We start from the raw sequence: 21,632 nt of genomic DNA on the forward strand, positions 1-21,632 counted from the left end.
TACAGTTTTGTTTTTTTTTTTTTTTTTTAAAGAAACCATCACTTGTGGTATTGGTTGTATGGTCTTTGGAGTTGAAACAGCTTAGTGGGGTCAAGAAAATTTCCCCAGTGAGTTAAAAGATTGTCCCCTGGGGTGCCCGGGTGGCTCAGTTGGTTAAGCCTCTGCCCTCAGCTCAGGTCATGATTTCGGGGTCTTGGGATTGGGATCAAGCCCTGCATTGGGCTCCCTGCTCAGCAGGGAGTCTCGTTCCCTACCCCTGCCTCCCCCCACTCGTACTTTCTCTCTTCCAGTCTCAAATAAATAAGTAAAATAATCTTTAAAAAGAAGACAAGGACAACAACAACTCTCCCCAGGAAACCAAGTGTGAATGAACTACATCACATGGTGACAGACACAGGAGCCAGAATCTGCCAAAGGACAAAGCCAAACATACTCTTGCCTTTCCCACTTCCCCGCTAATGCCGGTAAAAGGAACTTTACCTCCCCCTGAGGAGCAAGTGGTGCTGGGCGATGAGCTGTGAGCAGTGAACAGCCCACATCCTTGTCCCTGGAGCTGCAGGGCTGGAAGGCAGGTGCCTCCCCATACAGAGCCCACTGTGGGGGCGGTGCCGAAGCCCTCCCAGGCCAGGCTTGCCCTCGGTTCCGCGTGGCCTTGTTCGCAGGCCTGGATCCATGGCCCTGGCTGTCGGAAGGCATTCCTCGTGTCAGCACTTGTCTCAGATGGGGCTGGCAGTCCTCACACTGGCCTGCTGGGGCTTGGAGTGGGATTGGAGATATTACCGCAGTGGAGTGGCATTCAGGATAACCAAATGTCAGTGCCCGGTGGGGTTCCGTCTGCTTGAAGCCTCCAAAGACAAAAATAATCTCCCATCACAAACTGACAAGGAGCTCAGGGGTGGCTGACACCCCCACCCCCTCTACTCCACTCTCACCCCAGGTGGAGAGTCCTGTCCTGCACCATGAGGGTCTCCCCTCCAAGGATGGGCAATGAGGAACTGGCAGCCAAGTGACCGTCAGGGGACACCATGGACTCATCCCTCTCTCCATAGCTCAGAGCCTGGAATAGGCTCAGATGTCACCCGCCCTCTTTCAGCAACCTGAATGTCCTCAGGCCGGGCACCTTTGGGTGACCTCATACAGTCAGGCTCTGTGTCCTTTTTGCCTGCGCTCACCAGTTTCCTGACCAGAAAACGGATTTGTTCCTGGTCCTTCCTGGGTGCTTGCCCCCTACCCTGGGAGCCAGACAGAGGACAGGAACAGACGGAGCAGCTCCCGAGGCTTCCCTCAGCCACAGCTGCTCCCCCATGAACCATGGGGGGCTGTGCATGCCAAGAGCACACGCTCCTGCCTGTCAGACACGGGACGCTTCTGCCCTGCTGGCCAGGGATGGCAAGTCTCCCCCCTCTGGAATCCAGGGAGGGGTGGAAGAGAAGGAAAAACAAGCTCAGAGTGGCCCAGCCTGGCGCAGGGCCCTCACTTCCCTTGGGGACGCCCAGTGCATGGGGATGGATGGTCCCAGGCGGACGGCTTACACGTTCCGAGATCTGGGTTCATCGATACCCCTGTCGCTCGCTGCCAGGCCCGGCCCCTCCTGCCGGCGTAGAGCAGCTGTTCCCAAGGGCACAGGGTCTCCCCAGCCACCTGCTCTCACCAGGGCCGCAGCCCCCAGGCAGCAGTGCTCAGCCAGCCCCTCTCATCTCCAAGAATAAACTCTGAAGCTAGAGGCTGCGTGGACCTGAATCATCGGGAAGCCCATTGAGGAGGGGAGTGGCTTTCCGGGACAGGCCCGGGGACTATATATAAGCCCCAGAGGGCTGGCGCAGCTCCCACCTTCCAGCGGTTTCTGCCTCTGCCGGCTGAGCACCTTTGCAGCAGCTCTCGCACAGGACGCACCATGTCCCAGGTAGGAGGGCCCGGCACAGGCTGTGCTGGTGTCCAGGCAGGGGCAGGGCTGGGAACCTGGACACTGTCATCTCTGACAGATGTGTCCTGAGCTGAACCCAGGCATAAACAAGAATCTCCGCAGCCCCTGAAAGGCCAAGGCCCAGCGAGGGCAACCCCGGACCCCAGTTTGCTGACACCCCCACCCCCAGTTTGCTGACAAACCCCTGTTTATCTCAGGTTCGGTGGTATTGCCTGGTTGGCCCGGAGCATAGAGACAACACGTAGGATACTTCAAGTCTCTGTGTATGCTTTTGTGTGTGAAGAAGCTGACTGTATGACTCGTTCGTAGCCGTGTGTGTGTGTGTGTGTGTGTGTGTGTGTGTGTGTGTGTGTGTGCGCGCGCGCGCATACACATGACGCTGGATCTGTAGGCACACAATTCTGTCCGGGCCTCTCCCCAGTAGGACCGATCTCTGCACGGGGGTGGGGAGCGGAGTTGGGGGTGGTGGGGACAGCGTGTTGCCCCAGGAGCCCAGCCCAGACTCAGGGACCAGGGATTCCCTGCACCTGTCCCCAGGGCTTAGAAAGGAGTGAGGTGTCAGCCTTGTGGGCGCCTGGGGCTGACGGGATCAGCACAGTCTGAATATCCCTAGTACCGGAGGGACGGAGTGGCAGGCTAAGTGGAGGGTCCTTCTTGCTGCCTGCTCCATGGGTAGGGACTCATGTCAGACTGACCTCATGGGCATCTGATCCTCTATTCGCACCCTCAAAACTCTCGAGGTAAAGGCAGGTAGTTAGGGGGCGAGAAAGGCAGTCCCTAAGGGAGCCCTTGCACCCAGTGAGCCAGTCTTAGAATTCACCCCTTGAAACTCCACCTGAAAACCAGTGCCTTTCCCATTTGCCCTTTGTGTCCAGGCCTGAGCCCCTGTCCGGGCAGACGGACAGTGTGAAGGCCACAGCACCCACAGTCCTCAAACTCCCAGTCTGTGGGAGAAGGACGCACTTGGGGTGGGGGTGGAGTACAGCTGGGAAGGCTGCCTGCAGGAGGAGGACTGGAGCCTTCAACTGGCTTAAGCTCGGTGACCAGTGAAGAGGCATCTCAGGACCAAGGCACAGAGGTGGGAAGGGGCTTTCAGCCTCTAGGCCTGGGGCTGTAAGACTCTGGCTTCTCCAAGGCTGGTGCACAGGAGGCCCCCATCAAGAAGAAGCGCCCCCCGGTGAAGGAGGAAGATCTGAAGGGGGCCCGTGGGAACCTAGCCAAGAACCAGGAGATCAAGTCCAAGACCTACCAGGTCATGCGGGAGTGTGGTGAGTGTCCTCCCGGGCCATGGGGGTGGGGGGCAGGGATGGCTGTCAGTGGAGGGGAGGGATGGGGTGAGGGGTCCCAGGGTCGTTTCCTGAACTCAGGGGGGCACCCCCCCCACGAATGTCCCTCCCACACCTCCTCATCCCTCCCCACAGAACTAGCCGGCTCCACCGCCCCGTCCGTGTTCAGTGGCAGCCGAACCGGCACCGAGACCGTCTTCGAGAAGCCCAAAGCCGGACCTGCCAAGAGTGTCTTTGGCTAAGACATGTGCACCATTCCTCTCACTGCTGCCAACTCCCAGACACAGGAGAATTTCCCCAAAACTTTTTTTATGCCAGAATGTTCCTTCTCACCTGCTGCCCGTGGGATGGCCACCTGCCCCTCACAGCCCTGACCCCTCGGCCCAGGGACTCTGCACCAGTGCCCAGGGAGCACCAATAAAGCGCATGCCCACGTGGTCCCGGCATTTGGAGGCTGCTAGTTGGTCACTGGCCACGGCCACCAAGTGTAGGGGAGGGTCAGGCGGGGTAGGGTGGAGGGCATGTTCTCTACCCTTCGTGGGCTTTTGGGGGCTTTTGGGGGGTTCCAGAGGATAAGGCAGGTGCTACTATGGCTACTGCCACTCACCAGAAAAAGCCTTGGAGTGGAGACCTGGTGTTGAGCTCCCGTGTGACTTCAAACCAGCCTCTCCCTTTCTGAGCCTCGGCTTCCCCTCCTGTCTGACAAGGACCACAGGAACACTGCTTGGAGTGAATGAAGCTGGCGGGGGCCTAAGGCTTACCCCTCCCCCTGCCTTCCACAGAAACCATCGAGATACTTCCAGGGACTCCAAGGCTCTGCTGGGCCAGGGACCTCAAAGTCCCTTCCCCCGGCACCCCTTTGCCAGCTCACACCCCTCAAAGGCAAAGCCAGATTGAGGCCCCTCTCTGGCCAGTGGCCGTCCACCTCCTGAGCTATTCTCCCACACTCGGGGTGAGCCTCCGCATTGCCACTCCCACAGCTCTGCCTACAACACGGGAATTCCAGGCCCTTGGCTCACAAGGCCTCAGTGTCCCCTGTGTGCACAGAGCTGTCAGATCCGAGGACTGCTGAGGCCCATCCTCATGATGGCAAAACCATGGGCGGCCCCGGGCTGGACCGGCAGAGCCAGGCCTTGTGGTACCTGACTCCAGGCTGCTGCCTGCAGGGAAGCCGGCCGGTCCCCTGGGCAGGTCCGGCTGGCTGCTCGGAGCCTTTCCCACGTTCCCAGCCAGCCCAGCCTCCTTAAATAGCTGTTTCTAGGCTGTGCCTGTGCTGTGTGCCCCAAGGAGCAGACCTCCTGGGAGACAGGGCCTGGGCCTGCCCACTGTGCTCCTTGGGGAGGCTCCTTGCAGATTGCCAGAGGGGTGTGAAGCCCTGTACGACCCCAGCCATATTTAGAGCCAAAGGGCCAGCAGCACAGATGTGCACAGAGAGCCTGCAGTTGTGCTAAGGAAGGGGAAGCAGCCTGAGACAGCGCTGGAGTCCCTACTGCCCTTTCCCCAGGGCTGGATGCTGCCGGCCCTGGTCGAGGGGACCCCCTGGAGGCCGGTCACCACCTCAGAACCTTGTGTGGGCCCGAGCATGGCTGCTCCACTCCACCCCACCCCCGCACCCCAACCAGTGTCACCAAGCCGTCCTCCTCCCCCAACCCAGGGTTTGGCACCTGGCCGTACTGCTGAAGCAACCGGCCTGACCCGTGGCCAGACCCAGGAGCTGGGCTTTCCCAGAACCGCCAGGGACACCAGCACCAGCTGTATCCCGACACTCAACATTTATTCACTTCATTGCTATTCGTTACAAAAGCATTTCAAGTTTATTAAAGGATAATTGAGAAAAGTTACCGGTAATCCTACCCCAGGCCCTCCGGTACACTCCCACGGGTCTGGGCTCAGGACAGCAGCACCGCCTGGGTGTGCGGATGGCTCAACATTCTCACGCAAGCTGTGACCTGTGGGCTCCCTTGGCATGACTGACCCCCACGGGCGCCCCGCGAGGGGTCTGTTCCTTGCTTTCCTCTCAATAAATTCCCTGGAGGGAGACCTCTGGGCCACAAAGTGCAGGAGTATTTATGGCTCTTGGTTTATATTGGTAAAGTGTGGGGCTCATTCTGAGGGCCTTGCTAGAGTTGATCCAAGAGCCCTAGGTAGATTAATGGGGCCCAACAGCAGCCTGGGACCTAAGGGCAGAGAAGGGGACTCCTGGGCCCAGCCCCTCTCACCCCAGAAACGAGGGGTCTCCGTCCTGCCCTGACCCCAGCAGATCTTGCCCCCGGTCAGACACCCTAATGCCTTCTCAGTGCCTTAAGGGCCCCCGCACCACCCAGTCACACGGAGCTGACCTCCAGGCTGCCTTCCTCTGGGGAGCCATTCCCTAGCCCCCCGATCTGGCCCATCCTTTTCTCCCGGGCTGGGCATATGGAGAGCAGGCTGGTTCATTGTTGTATCTCCCAGATCTAGGAAGCCTGCTGGTGAAAGGTTGGTGCAAGGGTTTGGTAGTGGCCTGGGATGATTCTGGATCTTTCAGAAGGAGTGCCATACCCAGTTCCCACCTGAGCCTGCCTCTCCTCGGTATGGGTTCCGGTCCCCAGCCAAGGTCCACGGGACAGTCAGTTTGCTTAGCTGAGGCTACCGCCGTTTTTGGCTTGGAGATCCCAACTTCCCAGAAGCCGCCCCCGGAGGGGCGGGACAGCAAGCACATTACTAATTCACTCCCCACATCCTCTCAAGTTCAGAAGCCACCTGCCAGGCACCAGAGCCAAAATGAAGACTTCGGGCTGTACCCGTGGCATCGCACTGGTGCTGCTCTCGCTGCTGGCTGCCCTCTGCACGACCACCGCCAAAAAGGTAATGGGTGTCTGGGTGCCCGAGCGCGAGTGCTGTGGGCTGATGAACAAGGAGAGCCTCCGTGGGTGCAAGCATGTGTGGACAAGGGAGCGTGGATCAGGGTGTGCGCAAAGATGTGGGGCCGACCATCTATCAGGCACTAACCTAGGGCTGTATGGCTGCTCTCCCATTGAACAGCAGGGAGACCCTATTTCCACTTTGCAAGGAGGCGCTGCAGCCCAGCGAGCTACTGCTGGGGCAGTGCGCGCGGTGGGTGAGAACGGGCTTCATGAGCCCCGCTCTCCCTCTCCCTGGCTGAGTGGCCGCGAGGAGTTATTTATGCTCTCTGTGTCTGTTTCCTCATCTGTAAAATGGTAAAAAGATAAAGCTATTCAGAGCTTTGTTGTGAAGATCAGACCTGTAATATCCAGAAAGAACTCCGTACAGGGCCTGCCACCGAGCAGACACCCCACAAGCCACCCAGCCAGTCACGCGCCTCGGTGCTAAGCCACGCATGCACCTGAACACGCCATGTGCAGAGAGCAGGTGTGCAAGATCGCAGGTGTGCCCAGGTCCTTTCTGGGGAACTGCAGACCTGGAAGGGAAGAGTGTGGGCCTAGGGAGGGTCCAGGGCTGCAGGGTGAAGGGGGCAAAGAGGAAGGCTCCTAGTGGTTAGAGACTGGGTCCTCATCTCCTCCAAGTTCTCCCAGCTCCTATGAGCACCGGGTGGGAGACAGGCAAGAGCTGCGTTTCCCAGTTTCCATGGAGGCTGAGGTCACCAGAAATCACAGAACTTGTTCATTACCCTTTCACGGGCAGAGCTAAGATCAAATGTGAAGCTGCCTGACCCCCGCTAGGGTCCCCTCCCCGAGGAGGAAGTGAGAGTCACCTCCCAGACACACTGGGGCTCAGGCTCCAGCAACACAGCCCTGAAGGGGGAGGGGCAGGGCACACAGCTCCCTCTGCCATGAGACCGGTGTTCACCTGTGCAATGCCTCCTGGGGTTTGGCCAGGGGCGTGGCCAGTGGTTCAGTCGGGGTTGGGGACCAAGGGCAGGGCCCCCTCCACGAGTGCTGTCTCAAGCTGGAGTGGCGTAGAAAGCATCCCACCCCTCCCCTCCGCGGGTCCAGCAGGACATCGAAGTCTACAGCCTCACCGTGGACTCCAAGGTCTCGTCCAGATTTGCCCACACAGTCGTCACCAGCAGGGTGGTCAACAGGGCCGAGACCGCGCAGGAGGCCACATTCCAGGTGGAGCTGCCCAAGAGAGCCTTCATCACCAACTTCTCCATGTAGGTGCCCCTCCCCCGCCCTCCTCCCTGCCACCCTCCCCAACCCAGCGTGATGTCGCCATCTTCCCTGGTGACACCCTGTCAGGAAGAGGGACCCTCTTCCTGATGTGAGATGAGCCAGGGCGGACGCCTCAGGCGTGTGTGCTCTGCGTGTAGGCAATACGAGGAGCCAGAGGCTTAACCCAGGAACTCCGTGCGTTCTCAGAGATGGTCCATCCCTCGGTCCTCCAGCCGTCCCTCCTGCCGTCCGTCCCGCCTCCCTTGCTCTCTCCCTTCATCCTTCCCCCCCGCCCCCGGCATCCCTCTCTCCCTCACCTTCCTGCCTCCCGTCATCCATGCCGTCATCCATCTTTCCACTGATGCTTCCCACCCACCTGCCCCGTTGACGGATGGAGCACCACAGCTTCTTGGTGTGTTTGCCTCTGAAGCGTGCAGAGCTGGAGCATCCTGAGGCCAGGCCCAGGCAGGAGGGAGTCACCAAAGACAGAGTCCAGCTCAGAAGACAACGTCCTAACTCCTGAGCGGCCCCACGGTGGGGCAGTGCCTCGAGGAGGGGGATCTCTGTCACAGGAAGTTCTAAGCCAGGGCTCATTCCCACCCTCCCACCGGGGACCCTGCAGAGGGTGTGTCTCCTCTGGGCCAGAGGCCGAAATAGGGAGCCCGTGGAGTTTCTGTGGACTCTGTGGCTCAGGGCTGACCCTCACCTTGTCCTCTACCACCCTCCCCCACCCTTCCCGACTCTTTTGCAATGTTTGCTGAGTGCAGGAGAACCCTCCCCGTCTGTCCCCAGCCTCACAGGAGAGGCAGGGATTGAAGGCCGGCCAGAGAGACGCTGATCCCAGAAACTCAGGAAGGGCGCTGAATGGTGCCGTGAGCAAGCTTCTCCCAGCCGGGGGTTCCCAAACTACCCTGAGACCTCTGAAAAGCTGCAGTGGGGCCTGGGTCCCTGCGGTCGGCTTCTCCCTCACTCCCTGCCACCCTGTCAGCAGCCCTTGCTTCTCCTGACCCTGGAGCCAGGCCTGCAGTGGGAGCGCAGCTGGGTACTCCCAGCTTCCCACTGGAGGGCCAAGGCCAGCAGGTGACCGGCTTCCGGGTACAGGGCCTATGCTGAGAGCCCTGGGCTGGCACCCCCCTCTGGGTCCAGATGGTGTTGCTGCAGCAGATGGGGAAGCAGGGGGCAAGATGTCCTGTGCTCTGACCTGGGGGGGAGTCCCAGCTGGGCATCTGGGAGGAGGAGCCCTGTGGCCCACTCAGCAGCCCTGGCCCAGAGTTAAATTATGACCAGGAAGGTCAGGAAGGTGGGGAGGAGAGACACTGGGTCCTAATGCCCTGGTGACAGGCGCCCTGCCCGTCCCTGCATGCTCTTACTCTTTCACACGACCCCAGGTGGGGCAGGCAAAGGTTTGCGGACACACCCCAGCTCACCTCACCAGGACAGTCTGGAGCCGTTCTCCTTCCAGAGGAAAAGCCCTGGCAGGTCTTTCTAGTCCCAAGGAACAGCCATGAGGATTGTATCCACACCCCTGGGGGTCTCATCCACCAATTGTCAAAAACCTACTTCCCCAGAGGCCATCCTCTGTGCAGGGGACAGCTGCATGGGAGAGGGAGCAGAGCCTTTCAGACCTGCGTTTCCCACTGGGCTGGGAGCCCGGCACCCCCTGCCTCCTCCGCCTGCCCCACACAGCCGCTCACAAGGCTGGGCACACGTGCACCCCATAAAGTGCTTGCTGGTGACCGACCAGTTCCTCTGGGAGCAGGCTGTGAGGTAGACCAGGCAAGCCGGAACGTGGGGCCAGACTGCAAGGGTGGAGGCCAGGATTTATTTACCTCCATCCCGCCTCCTCTACAACCTCCTCCGAGGTCTGTTCAGTAAATGCATGTGTACCAACAGGACAAGCCTGATAGCTTGCAGAGGCCTGCCACCCTCATCCGGGTCCCTGCACAGACTCTTGTATACAATAAGTACATAATGAATGGGTGGGCTGGGCGCCTGGGTGGCTCAGTCGGTTAAGCGCCTACCTTCGGCCCAGGTCATATGCCCGGGGTCCTGGGATCGAGTCCTGAGGCTGGCTCCCTGCTCAGAGGGGGGCCTCCTTCTCCGTTTGCCTCTGCTGTGCTCTCTCTCTTTCTCTGTGCCAAATAAATAAATAAATCTTTGAAAGAAAGAAAGAAAGACAAACGGGTAGGCTCAGGCAAAGACAAAGCTCAATCTGTTATGAGGCACGCGGAGTCCAGAGAGGCTCCCTGGAGGAGGTGGGATTGGAGTGGGCATCTCCTGTCAGGCCCTCCATGATTCCCATTGTTTTGCCCCAGGATCATCGAAGGTGTGACCTACCCAGGGAATATCAAGGAGAAGGCTGCAGCCCAGGAGCAGTACAGCGCGGCCGTGGCCAGGGGAGAGAGTGCTGGCCTCCTCAAGTGAGCCAACGATGGTGGCAGGAGGGACCCCAGGGGGTTGGCACAGAGGCTACCCCTGCCTTTAGCCCTGTACACCCTCTCCAGCCCCCTGCCTGGCCTGGAGGGGCAGACATGATGCTCTCCTCCCGCAGGGCCACCGGAAGAAAGACAGAGCAGTTCCAGGTGTCGGTCAGTGTGGCTCCCTCTGCCAAGGTCACCTTCGAGCTGGTGTATGAGGAGCTGCTCAAGCGGCAACTGGGAGCGTATGAGCTGCTGCTGAAAGTCCAGCCTCAGCAGCTGGTCAAGCACCTGCAGGTACTGGCACTGCCTGCTCCCAGGGGGGCCTCTAAGAAGACACGTGCTCTGGTGAGGGCAGCCCATCCTTCCCCTCTGTGTCCTGTGAGGCCCAGCCCCAACTCCCCACTGACCCAGTGACCCCCACTTCTTGCCTCCAGATGGACATTCATATCTTCGAGCCTCAAGGTATCAGCTTTCTGGAGACAGAGAGCACCTTCATGACCAACGAACTGGTAGACGCCCTCACCGTCTCACAGAACAAGACCAAGGTGGGCCTGCCACAATCGGCAGGCAAGGGTCCCAGGGACCTGTTGTCAGGCCAGCCTTATGGGTGTGTCCAAAGAGCAGGACAAGTGGACAAACTCTGATCTGGAGGGACTTTGGAGATCTGTGTCCATACTGCCACTAGGCAGAGGTGGAGGACAAGGCCTAGAGAAGGCTGCTGTGTGCTGGTGTGAAGTCCGAGATGGGGGAGAAGGCCATGGGGAGGAGCCAGAGTGAGGCCCCCACAGCAGGGAAGGGCCAACAGCTGGATCCTGCACAACCTGAGCCCAGCCTCTGCTCACATGGCTCCCACTTCTCTGTATGGAGGCAGTCTCTCCAACAGCTTGGCCTCAGAGAATGTTTGCTGGACTGTGGTCCAAGACAGCATCATAGAATTCTTGCTTCAGAGGGGGTGTGGGTGACCATGAGGATCTTCCCAACTCCAGCCTCTCCCTCCCCAGGCTCATATCCAATTCAAGCCTACACTCTCCCAGCAAAAGTCATCAGGGCAGCAGGACACAGTCCTGAATGGCAACTTCATTGTCCGCTACGATGTGAACAGGACCGTCTCCGGGGGCTCCATTCAGGTGTGTGGTGAGATTTAAGGTGAGAGTAGGACAACCAGAAAAGGGCCTGAGCTTGCATGCTCTAGAGAGAAAGGCAGAATAACTGCCCCTACTTATCAGGGTGAACCAGTGGCAGAACAGACTGAAAACAAGTAATTTTATTATGCTATCCCTGAAATAGTTTTCTTTTGAAGGCACAAAAGTTTCACCTCTGCTAGAGAGATGCCCTGCAGGATTTCCCTTATTGCCTTGCCCGCCAGGAGGCTCACAGTTCAGTTTTATACTCAATGGCAGTAGCTTCTTTCTCACAAGTCTCTGGCATCATTGTGCTTTCCCTTTTCATCTTTATTGGACCTTGTTTTAAAGTCTTTACTCTTTTGATGGATTTCAGGGTAATTATGTCTAAACTTTTTAAGGTAAATTGCCTCAAATACTAAAACAAATAGGTGATGAGGTGGGAGTACAGTTGTAGTGGGCCATGTGTGAGCAGGGGAGGTAAGGGAGGGGCTAGACTGAGCCGTCGAAGATGGTGAAGACTTGGGGAGGACAGCAGTGGGACACAGAGAGAGGGGGCTACATGTAGAGAGGAACCCAAGGCTTAGGATGAGAAGGCTGCTTCCGGGGCAGGGCAGGCTGAAGCTCTTTTTACCTGGGTTTGTTTCACTGTGATCACAGATCGAGGGTGGCTACTTTGTACACTACTTTGCCCCCGAGGGCCTACCCACGATACCCAAGAATGTGATCTTCGTCATTGACAAAAGCGGCTCCATGAGGGGCAAGAAGATCCATCAGGTGGGTCCCCCGACTCAGGGCATGGCCCTGGAAACTCACACATGCCTCACACCATTAGCTCTGGTCCAGGAGGCACTCTCCTTCCTCCATCTTCCTGGGTAGGGGGGCACCCAGGGGTTGAGATTGGCCAGAGTGTGGGCAGGGTCTGCCCCTAGAGCACTGACCATGGGAGCCCAGGGATGTTCCCCAAGTACACTTGAGCCCCAGAGAGGCCCTACTCAGACACCCTCCTGAGTCTCCCACCCCCCTGCCCAGACCCGGGAAGCCTTAATCAAGATCCTGGATGACCTCAGCCCCAACGACCAGTTCAATCTTGTCAGCTTCAGCGGGGACGTAACCCAGTGGAGGCCCTCGCTGGTGCCAGCCTCAGCTGAGAACGTGAACCAGGCCAGGAGCTACGCGACCGGAATCCAGGCCCAAGGAGGTGAGCACCTCCGGGCTCCTGCAGCGTAGGGGGCTTCTAGCGCAGCAAGCCCAGCCTGGGGAGCTGGTCTGGAAGCTGCCACCCTGAGAGTACGTGCCCCCCAGGGACCAACATCAATGACGCGATGCTGATGGCCGTGCAGCTATTGGACAGTGCCAACCAGCAGGAGCTGCTGCCGGAGGGGAGTGTCTCCCTCATCATCCTGCTCACCGATGGCGACCCCACCATGGGTGAGGGCACCACCAGCAACTCCAGGGCACACAACCCTGGGGGCGCGGACAGCTGTGCCGTGGAACCCCAGGCAGGGGTGGGGGGCGTATCTGAGACCCCTCTGGCTCTGCGACTCCAGAAAGATCTTTGAACAAATCACTGTTTCCTCACTCCCCCTTCTCCACCCACTGGTCCAGGGGAGACCGACCCTGCAAGGATCCAGAAGAATGTGAAGGAAGCTGTAGGTGGCCAGTACAGCGTCTTCTCCCTGGGCTTTGGCTTTGACGTCAGCTATGCCTTCCTGGAGAAGCTGGCTCTAGACAATGGCGGCCTGGCTCGGCGCATCTATGAGGACTCGGACTCTGCCCTGCAGCTCCAGGTAGGTGCCAGAGGGCCCCCGGGGGCTACACGGGTGAGGCAGGCCGAGCCCAGTCCATCACTCATGACACTGCCCCCCGCCACCTTGCAGGACTTCTACCAGGAAGTGGCCAACCCATTGCTGACAGCAGTGACCTTCGAGTACCCCAGCAACGCCGTGGAGGACGTCTCACAGGACAACTTCCGACTGCTCTTCAAAGGCTCTGAGATTGTCGTGGCTGGGAAGATCAAGGACCAGAGCCCTGATGTGCTGTCAGCCAAAGTCAAGGGGAAGATGGTGAGTGTGGCCAACCACTCTGCAGGGGGAGGGCCGCCGGGGCAGGCAGTCAGAGGGACTGGCTTCCAATCCTAGCCCAGCTGGGTTCCAGCCACCGGCCTTGCGCAAGTCCCACGGTGCTCTCAGCTGCTTAGAGGGGACACCCAGCAGTCCGTCTGCGCTGCTGCGGGTCCTGAGGGCACCAGGGGCTTGGCACGCCCTCCTGCCCTCGCACCGGCGCTCGGAGGTTGCGTTCGGGCAGGGGCGACTGCTCCCATTTTGCAGACAAGCAGGCTGAGATCCAGACAGGGCAGGCAACTTGCCTCGGGCCCCAGTGTAGCCAGGTCAAGAGCCCGGGTCCCCACGTGGTACCCCAACTCTGCCCACCTTCCCTGCCTCTGCCACGGGAAGCCTTCTCATTTCACGGGGAGAAACAGCATCTGCTCCGTGCTAAGTCCTCCAGGCCCTACAGATCCTGTCGTCCCAGGAAAGGCAGTGCAGGGAAATCATCACACAAACAGGGAGCTACAGGTAGGGAGGTTGCCAACAGGAGAAACTTGAGGACTCGGGGGAGCAGCCCTGGGAACCCAAACCTGATCTGGGAATCAGGGGGAGCTACCTGAAGGAGGCCCAGCTGAGGCTGAAGGACGAGTAGGAGACAATAGAGATGTGGAATGGTAGAGGAACATTCTGGGCTTGCATGGCAAGCAGGCAGCCTGTGTGGGAAGAACAGCAGGTGGGTGAGTTAGGGGACACGGAGGGGGTGGGGTGGGGGAGCGGGATGGGGGAGGCGGGGCGGGGGGACAGGGCCTTGCCTTGGAGGAAGTAGCCAAATATTGTGATGGGCATCGCCAGCCCTGTGGCCCGCCTGTCTGGGTTCAAACCCAGCTCTGCCACCTCCCAGAGGTGAGGCCAGGGGCAGATCATTTAACCTTCCTGTGCCTCAGTTTCCTTAGGGGTAAAAATCAGAATAGGTCACCCTACCCACCTTGTAAGGCTGCTGTGGGGATTAATGTCTGGCCCCAGTTTAAACACTCCATTCACGTTAGCTGCTAAAATAACCTGAAGGCCAGGGGTTCCCAAAGTGCAGAACTCAGGGTGACTCAGGGGAGTTTATAAACCTGTCTTTCTTTCAGTAGTTGTGTATTTATTTTATTTTTTTAAAAGATTTTATTTATTTATTTGATAGAAGACACAGCAAGAGAGGGAACACAAGCAGGGGGAGTGGGAAAGGGAGAAGCAGGCTTCCCACTGAGCAGGGAGCTCAATGCAGGGTTCCATCCCAGGACCCTGGGATCATGACCTGAGCCGAAGGCAGCCGCTTAATGACTGAGCCACCCAGACACCCCTGAGTATGTATTTTAATGTGTCTCCTGCAAAATAGAACTTGAATGCCAGACCTAAGATTTTTGCAGGTGTGATTGGGACAAAGCCAGATAAATAGTATTCATCTATTTAAAGTTCATTTAAGGAAAACGATCAGACAAATTGCTGTGTGTGTGGACAGGGCGAAATTCATGTAGGTGGCCTATGTGACACAGTTTTGGGGAACGAGGCTGTGGGTGAGATGGAGAAGGTGGTCCCAGCAGGGGTAGTGGGATTTGATCCATGTTACGGTCTTCAGCTGTTGTTTGGAGCAGTGGTGAGAGAGGGCAGATTTCCTCTGTCCCTGGACCCCACTTCCCAGACTGCGGGCAGGGCCGCCCAACAGCAGGAGGCCCGGCCCTGGGGAAGGAAGCAGCAGTCCCCCAGAGCTTGGCACCCGCGGTATTGCCACATCCCATCGTGCCCAGCTCCAGCAGAGGGCACCAGCTTGGGCAGGGGACAGCTGGTTGGGGGGCCCCGAGGCCTATCAGGGCCGTGACACCTGAGTTCTCTTCTCAACTCTGCGTCTGACTGTCAGAGAAGGCTCTTCTCTCTTGGTCCCCAGAGTCTCCATCTTTGGGGTGAGTGTGGAGTGCCTGTGGGGCCCCTTTCTGCCCCCCACACTGCAGTTGCACGTCCTTTCTGCTGCTGTTTCTACCCTGGCCCCCTGGCCCGGGGTTTGGATCCCATTCTCATTTCCCTTTCTCTGGAAGGGTCGGTCTGACCTGAGCTCCTGGCTCTGGGCCTGCCGTGTCGGCCTCGGCAAGGCCCTCACTCCTCCTGCCTGGGCTGGGCCCCTCTTTCCAGCACATGCAGAACATCACCTTCCAAACGGAGTCCAGTGTGGCGGAGCAGGAGAAGGAGTTCCAGAGCCCCAAGTACATCTTCCACAGCTTCATGGAGAGACTCTGGGCATACCTGACCATCCAGCAACTGCTGGAGAAAATGTGGGTGGCCTGTACCCTCGAGGGCCCTCTGGGGCCACCACATACAGCCCAAGCACTTTCCCAAGTTTCCCCTGCGGTGGGGGGCAGCTGCAACTGGCATGGGGTATCTCCCGGGCATAGAGAGAAGCAGTGTTGGCATTGTGGATGAGCTCCAGGCTCTCCCAGGTGGAACCTCCCAGAAGGGTCTGGAAGAGAGGGAGACTCTGACCCAGCATCCAGGGAGGACACGCCAAGCCTCTGATGTCCCCCACCTGCAGGGTTTCAGCATCCAATGCTGAGAAGCAGGACCTCGAGACCCACGCTCTGACCTTGTCACTCCACTACTGCTTTGTCACTCCTCTCACGTCCATGGTGGTCACCAAACCTGAAGGCAAAGAACAGTCTGAAGTTGCTGAGAAGCCTATGGAAACCGGTAGGTGTGAGAGTAGGACCCCAGCCTTCCCGGCAACACAGTTTTGACTCCGCATTCTCCAGAGCCTTTCCCACCGTGTCCCCACCAAGTCCCTGACCTAGCCACCCCTAATCTCCCAGGAGCCTCGGGACACTGCTCCCATTTCACAGATGAGAAAGCTGAGGCCAGGTCTGCTGACCCCAGAGTTCACCGCACCTATTCAGTGCTGGGGTTGGGAAACAAGGTTAAACAGAAGCACTTCAAACTTGTCGAAAACATCCTAACAGCATTAGTTCCTTTTCTTTCTCTTTTTGTTTTATCCAGAAAACAAACACAGGAACTTCCACTCAGGTAAGGGCCTAATTCCCTCAAAGGCTGGTCGGGGGGGGGGGGGCAGTTGGCTGACACAGAGCCCGAGACATCAGCCCCACGAGGTTGCCAGCCAGAGCCTCTCCAACTCAGCCCTGCTGCCAGGAGCGGGCGTTGTCTGCCACTCACGCCCTGTCCTGGGCACTTAGGGACACAAACGCTGGTCAGCGAGGGACCCCCGAAAGGTATAACCAGGAAGCAAACCCAGGTCCCTCTTATTTCCAGGTTATCCACTCTCTAAATTTCGTACTGCGGGAAACAGAAGGTCCAGAATAACAGGTGGCAAAGGAGGAAAGGGGAAGGGGTGGGGGACATTAACAGGACCTTGACCCCAGGCCACAGACTGGGTTCTGCCCTGGTTGTTGGGGGCGTGACTTGCCTGGCTCCCTTGGCTGGCTGGTGGGGCTGGGACTCAGGTCATGATATCTGATCAGGAGGCATCTATGCAAACTCTGTCCTCATGGAAGCAAGAGGCTATAGAGGACAAGGTGGTTTGAGTCAGGGGCGGGGGAAGGGGGCTCATATCCCAGGGGCAGGGTGGGGGTTGCTCAAGAAGGTCCATCATTCCCATGCTGAATTTTCCCTGGCCACCGGGAGTTAGCTCCCAGAGTGATTAATGTGGGGAGGGAGGGGGACATCTGCCCTTTCCTCATCCCTCTCCTGGCCTGGGCTCCTGAGCCCTGGCTGCGGGGAGCCATGACACTGCTTGAGAGAAGGTTGCATGCGTCAACTTTTCCAAAGCTGGAACTACCGGGAAGAGACCTAGTGACGTAGGGAGAGCCGGACCACCAGGACCTCCTGATGTGCCTCATCATTATCCACTCTACTACCATATCGCTGGAGAATCACTGCTACCGGACAGGTTGTTAGGTTAGCCACTTTCTGACCTTCCGAGGGTCTAATTTCAAGATGATCGTTGAACATGGCCATAAAGTTGGAGAGGTAACGCACATAGGACAAGGCGGGGCACAAGCCAGGGAGAGCTGCTGTGGGGCATGACATGATGTAACGTGTCCTTTATTTTCACGGAATTGGATTCATTACACTCTGGAGTCTGGCTCAGGATGGAACCTTCTAGAAAGGGAAGTCTTCCTCCCTTTCAAAGCCAGCAGTGGACCCTTGAGCTGTTTCTGATCTCCAGGTCTAGACTCAAAAACAGCACTGAGCCAGGCTAGACCTCCTCTCCATTTTCCCTGAGAGCATGCTCTCCTATTTGCAAATCCCATGGCAAAGGCTCTTCTAAGTCCTGCATAGGTGCGGCAGGGGTTGCGGGGCTGGGTAGGGGGCCGGCAGCCGTGATGATGGCTGGGGGTTGCGTGCTGATTGCTCTCAGTCCTGACTGCCCTCTTCCTTTCTGTTTCTGGCTGGCCCTGCCCTGATGCCTGCTTTGGCGCCATCAGCCCCCTCCGTTCTTGATGGAACGTTCCGGAGTGTGGATTTAGGAGCCAGAGATACCTTCCCGGCCAGAGTCCCTGCAGTAGCTTCTGACCCTGTGACAGGGAGACTATGGGAGAGGAAAGCCTCGGGTCGCTCTACAGACTTGCCACGTGGGTTCCCCATTGTTGAGGTTGAGAGAGTGCCCTGGCCACATACACCCACGTCTCTGTCCCTCCCCCGCCCCCCATTCTCTGGGAAGGGGCTCCCTACACCTAGACTTTTCCTTCTTTCAGAGCCACCCAAGACAACCTCCCTCCCAGGTAAGTTGCCAGCCTCCCTCAGGCCTGGCCCCCGTCTTGTCCTTGTCTGCCAGCCTTCTCCACCTACTCTAGGAACCACAGCTGCCGTCCCAGCCCCCATCCAGGCACCGCCCGTCATCCTGACGCTGCCCGGACAGAGCGTGGACCGTCTCTGTGTGGACATCAAGCACTCTCAGGGGCCGATGAACCTGCTCTCAGACCCTGAGCAAGGTCAGAGGGGCACATCCTGTCACCCACCCAGAGAGGCCCAGACACCTCTCCCTCCCGACATACTACCCCAGAGACACGGATGGGAAACCCACTTGTGGAGACACACACAACCTGTCCCACGCAGGCCTGTCCCAGATCCTGGCACCGCCACACCCCTGAGCACCCCTACGCAGGTCTGGGTGGCCTGGGCACTCCAGGATGACGAGATGTGGACTTGCCCCCCAGGCCCTGCCATACTTCGGGGGTGGGGAGACAGATTTGGGCACAGATGAGCTCCATGGCCTTGGGTCAGTGCCCAGAGCGACATGGAAGCAAACCCAGAGGAGGGCACAGGAGCTGTCGGGAATGCGGGGGTGGAGGGGCAGGGGTGGCTACACAGGGTCATAAAGGAGTGACTAGGCCTTGGCAGACAAGTAGGGGTCCACTAGGCAGAGGAAGGGGAGGCAGAAGCAGAGCGCTAGAGGGTGCTGGTGGGACTGTGGAGGGTGTGGAGGCGGTGAACGGTCTTACTGCTTGAACTGAGTGTTGGGTCGGATACCAGGAGGCCCAGTGCTCGGGGATGCCCTACACTCACCTACAGAGCCGGCCAGAGTCCATTAGCACAGACGGCTCCCTTGTTCCTCCCACGCCCACACAGTCCGCCCCTCCTCCCGCCTGGCCTGTAGTCTGTTTGCTCACAGAGGAGAGGGGGCACCACCCATTTTCCATCTTGCCCTTGGCCATGGCGCCTTGTCAGGCCAAGCATGCCCCAGGGGCCTTACGAACATTCGTGGATTTCTGACATGATCTCCCTTCTCAAAGGCCCGTCTGAAGCTGGCCATCACTGAGGATTCGAGGGTCCTTGCACAGCCATCTGAAACCAAGGGATGAGGGGAGAGACTGTGGGAACCAGCCCCCGGTGGGAGGGAGTGTGGGAGAGAGGGAGGCAGGGAGGTCAGCTGGTACCTCCCGCTCAGGCCAGTGCCCAGCTGGGGCCATGGTCTTGACCTCTCTGCCCCCGGCTCTCTCAGGGATTGAGGTGACTGCTCAGTACACGACAGAAAAGGCCCAGTTCTCATGGATCAAGGTGACCTTCAAGAACCCCGAGCTGCAGGTTCACGCCTTCTCCGAGCACGTGGTGGTGACCCGGAATCGAAGAAACTCTGCCTTCAAGTGGAAGGAGACGCTGTTCTCAGTGATACCCGGGTACGTCCAGCCTGGGTCCCACTCTGGCCACATGAGTTAGCTGGGGACAGCGTCAACAGGTGACCTGAGCTCACCAGCCTGCGGACGGGGGTGGCTGGGCATGAGTCTTCTGCAGCAGGCTGTGCCCACAGGAAGAGCAGAGGTGCCGAGCGCTCCAGGGGGCACCGAGCGGCTAGGCTGGGGCTTGGCTGGCCTCATACCCAACCCAGGCCACTGTCCCAGACGGGTCACAGTGTGGTTTGGAGCTAGCTCTGCTGCTAGTCCTGTGTGACCCTGGGCAGGCTGCTCACCCGCTCTGAGCCTGTTTCCTCACCCATCATCAGAGATAATCACCCAGCCCTGAGTCAGAAGATCCAGTGAGAGGATGTGGTCCCAGAGCACTTTGTCCCTTAGACAGCACGGTGCTCACGGGGTGCTGTGGAGGGCAGTACCGTCCGTGTGGTGAGGTAATGACAATAATAAGGAGCTGGAGAGCACTGTCCCCCAGGGGAGTTTAGGAACGGCATCCTGAGCATGCTCCTGGCCCACCATCAAACCCTGGGCTGCTGGTGGCTAATGCAAGTGGATGGCGACCTCTTCTGGGTGAGGCTGTCCCACCGCAGAGCCTTCCAGAGGCAGCTCTCCAGCTCTGGGGGTGCTGGGAGTGGGGCAGAGAAGCCTGACCCTCTCTGAGCCGTACCCTGCCACCCCCCAGCCTGTACCAGGCACAGAGAGCCTTGCCCGCTGCCCTCTCCCTGCCCCACAGCAGACACTGGTTTCCACTTGACAACTGAGTGCGTGCCTAGAAAATCCAAGGGCTTCACCTGAAAACCGCCCCGTTTCGTAAGAGATCTTAGTTTCTGTTTATCTGATAAATGCACAGAGAATGGCTGCATTTCTGTGCCTCGGACATACACGCTAGAGGGTAGAATAAAGAATTCCTATCACGGGCAGTGAGGGAAAGTCCACATATTTTCACGAGGTACAGAAGATACACATAGGGTAAACAGACCACATTTTGTACGTTGCCTCGAAGACAGTGTCCGTTTAAGGTAATTCCGTTTAAAATAAACTCAGAGTAACAGCAGGACCCTATTCAACATGCTTAAAAGAATCTAACATTCCTAAGGAAACAAAAAAAGTAAGAATTTCAAAGATTATCCTAAGTAAAAAAAAAAAAAAAAAAAGGACAACCTGGAACAAAAAGGGACTTGCTCTTCTAGACCCAAATGTCACTGATCCTCAGAAGAAAGTGGCACTGGCCATAAGAGCGAAAGGGACTAAGTAAATATACCAACACCCGCCGAAATCCCATCAGACTGACTTATGAGAAACCGCATCTAAGAGAACCAGGGAGGGAAAGGAGCTGATGTTTTATCTGATAAAACAGTCCCAGTTTACCACGAGGAGAGGGAAGCCCGCGAGACTGAAGGGACTTGGCCCCCGAGGCCACAGTAGGAATTCCTGAGGACGAGAGGGGCACCCCAGCCGACTCCCAGCCCGACTGCTCAGGACCGCGGGTTTCCCCACAGCCTCCAGATGACCATGGACAAGGCAGGGCTCCTGCTTCTCAGCAGCCCAGACAGAGTGACCATCGGCCTGCTACCCTGGGACGGCCCTGGGGAAGGGCTCCGGCTTCTTCTGCGGGATACAGACCGCTTCTCCAGCCGTGTTGGCGGGGTCCTCGGTATGCTGCCTGTGGCTCTAGGTGCCCTCAGGAGCCACCTCTGCCGTGAACAGGCAGTGCCCTCCCCCTCTGTGTGTCTCCCAGCCTCTCTCTCTGTCTTTATTCCTTTCTGACCCGCCCTTTGTATCCCAGGCCAGTTTTACCAGGACGTGGTCTGGGGGCCGCCAGCAGCGGCCAATGACAGCCAGCGAACACTGACAGTTGGCGACCTTGAGTACACTGCCACCAGGTGACTCTGTGCAAGCAGGCCGCTGAGCCTGGCCAGGGGTGGGGGCCAGGAGGCTGGGAGCTGGGCCCCTATTCCTCTGTCCTTGCCTGGCAGATAGAGACAGTCAGGGCAAAGGCTGATGCTTTAGATATGTCTGACCCAGCTCTCAGCGACCCCCAAAATGACAGAGAACACCCTAGTCCAGAGATCACTCGGGTGAGGGTGGTAGGGGGCAGTAGGAAACTCCTCCCGAAGTGTCAGAGCCCCAGACCCCGAGGACCACACACAGCTGCATCCACTCGGGTGACCGGCCTTGTCAGCGGGTCCTGGCAGAAGTCCTAAGGACCCTGAGACTCTTCACCCTCCCTGTTCCTAACCCTAGTTATCTCTGTCTCTTCCCATCACACCTGAGATTTGCTGACCATCTGTCTTTCTGTCTGTCCGTTTTTCCATCCCAGATTGCTCAAACTGGATTACCAAGAGGGGTCCCCAGGAACAGAGATTTCCTGCTGGTCCGTGGAGCTGTAGTTATAGAGGGGTCAAGCGTACCCCCCAACCCCCCTGGAGGTGTGCAGAGGACTGCCACCCTGTGACCGGAGGGTGGCCTGTGGGACTTGGGCTGTGATGGGGAGGATATTTTCGACTCATTACAAATAAAGACCGGTGCCTTAAGCCCAGGCAATGAG

At 58.3% G+C, this 21,632-nt stretch overlaps 2 protein-coding genes across 4 annotated transcripts; both read left to right on the plus strand.

Moving 5' to 3' along the window:
- Nucleotides 1-1,473: 1,473 nt before the first annotated feature.
- Nucleotides 1,474-5,268, plus strand: MUSTN1 (musculoskeletal, embryonic nuclear protein 1). Its single transcript, XM_004738174.3, has 3 exons — nt 1,474-1,903; nt 3,060-3,192; nt 3,346-5,268. Exons 1-3 carry the CDS (start codon nt 1,895-1,897, stop codon nt 3,450-3,452), a joined length of 249 nt encoding a protein of 82 aa, XP_004738231.1. The 5' UTR covers nt 1,474-1,894; the 3' UTR covers nt 3,453-5,268.
- Nucleotides 5,269-5,904: 636 nt separating this feature from the next.
- On the plus strand, nt 5,905-21,632 carry ITIH4 (inter-alpha-trypsin inhibitor heavy chain 4). Of its 3 annotated transcripts, none has more exons than XM_013052815.2 (23): nt 5,905-6,054; nt 7,167-7,324; nt 9,638-9,742; nt 9,874-10,036; nt 10,177-10,287; nt 10,744-10,869; nt 11,524-11,640; nt 11,896-12,064; nt 12,169-12,294; nt 12,472-12,653; nt 12,744-12,929; nt 15,081-15,220; nt 15,478-15,632; nt 15,936-15,962; nt 16,206-16,259; nt 16,722-16,850; nt 17,381-17,527; nt 17,651-17,677; nt 17,750-17,887; nt 18,898-19,072; nt 20,584-20,738; nt 20,871-20,967; nt 21,405-21,632. In XM_013052815.2, the coding sequence occupies exons 1-23, from the start codon at nt 5,971-5,973 to the stop codon at nt 21,472-21,474; spliced, it is 2,841 nt and encodes a 946-aa protein (XP_012908269.2). In that variant the 5' UTR covers nt 5,905-5,970; the 3' UTR covers nt 21,475-21,632. The 3 variants fall into 3 exon arrangements, with proteins under 3 accessions (XP_012908269.2, XP_012908273.2, XP_012908263.2); XM_013052819.2 differs by having other exon boundaries at nt 5,915-6,054; nt 7,164-7,324; nt 17,759-17,887; XM_013052809.2 differs by having other exon boundaries at nt 5,918-6,054; nt 7,164-7,324.

Source organism: Mustela putorius, unplaced genomic scaffold, assembly GCF_011764305.1.
Source record: "Mustela putorius furo isolate JIRA1106 unplaced genomic scaffold, ASM1176430v1.1 tig00000095_pilon_pilon_pilon, whole genome shotgun sequence".
NCBI classification, from domain to species: Eukaryota; Metazoa; Chordata; class Mammalia; order Carnivora; family Mustelidae; genus Mustela; species Mustela putorius.

Excerpts from the sequence above, each read along its gene's own strand:
- MUSTN1 (XM_004738174.3), top strand. Across the intron at positions 3,193-3,345 it reads CCAGGTCATGCGGGAGTGTG|AACTAGCCGGCTCCACCGCC; the intron begins GTGAGTGTCCTC and ends CCCTCCCCACAG.
- ITIH4 (XM_013052809.2), top strand. The coding sequence starts at position 5,971 with ATGAAGACTTCGGGCTGTACCCGTGGCATCGCACTGGTGCTGCTCTCG. Across the intron at positions 7,325-9,637 it reads TTCATCACCAACTTCTCCAT|GATCATCGAAGGTGTGACCT; the intron begins GTAGGTGCCCCT and ends GTTTTGCCCCAG. Across the intron at positions 12,930-15,080 it reads CCAAAGTCAAGGGGAAGATG|CACATGCAGAACATCACCTT; the intron begins GTGAGTGTGGCC and ends CCCTCTTTCCAG.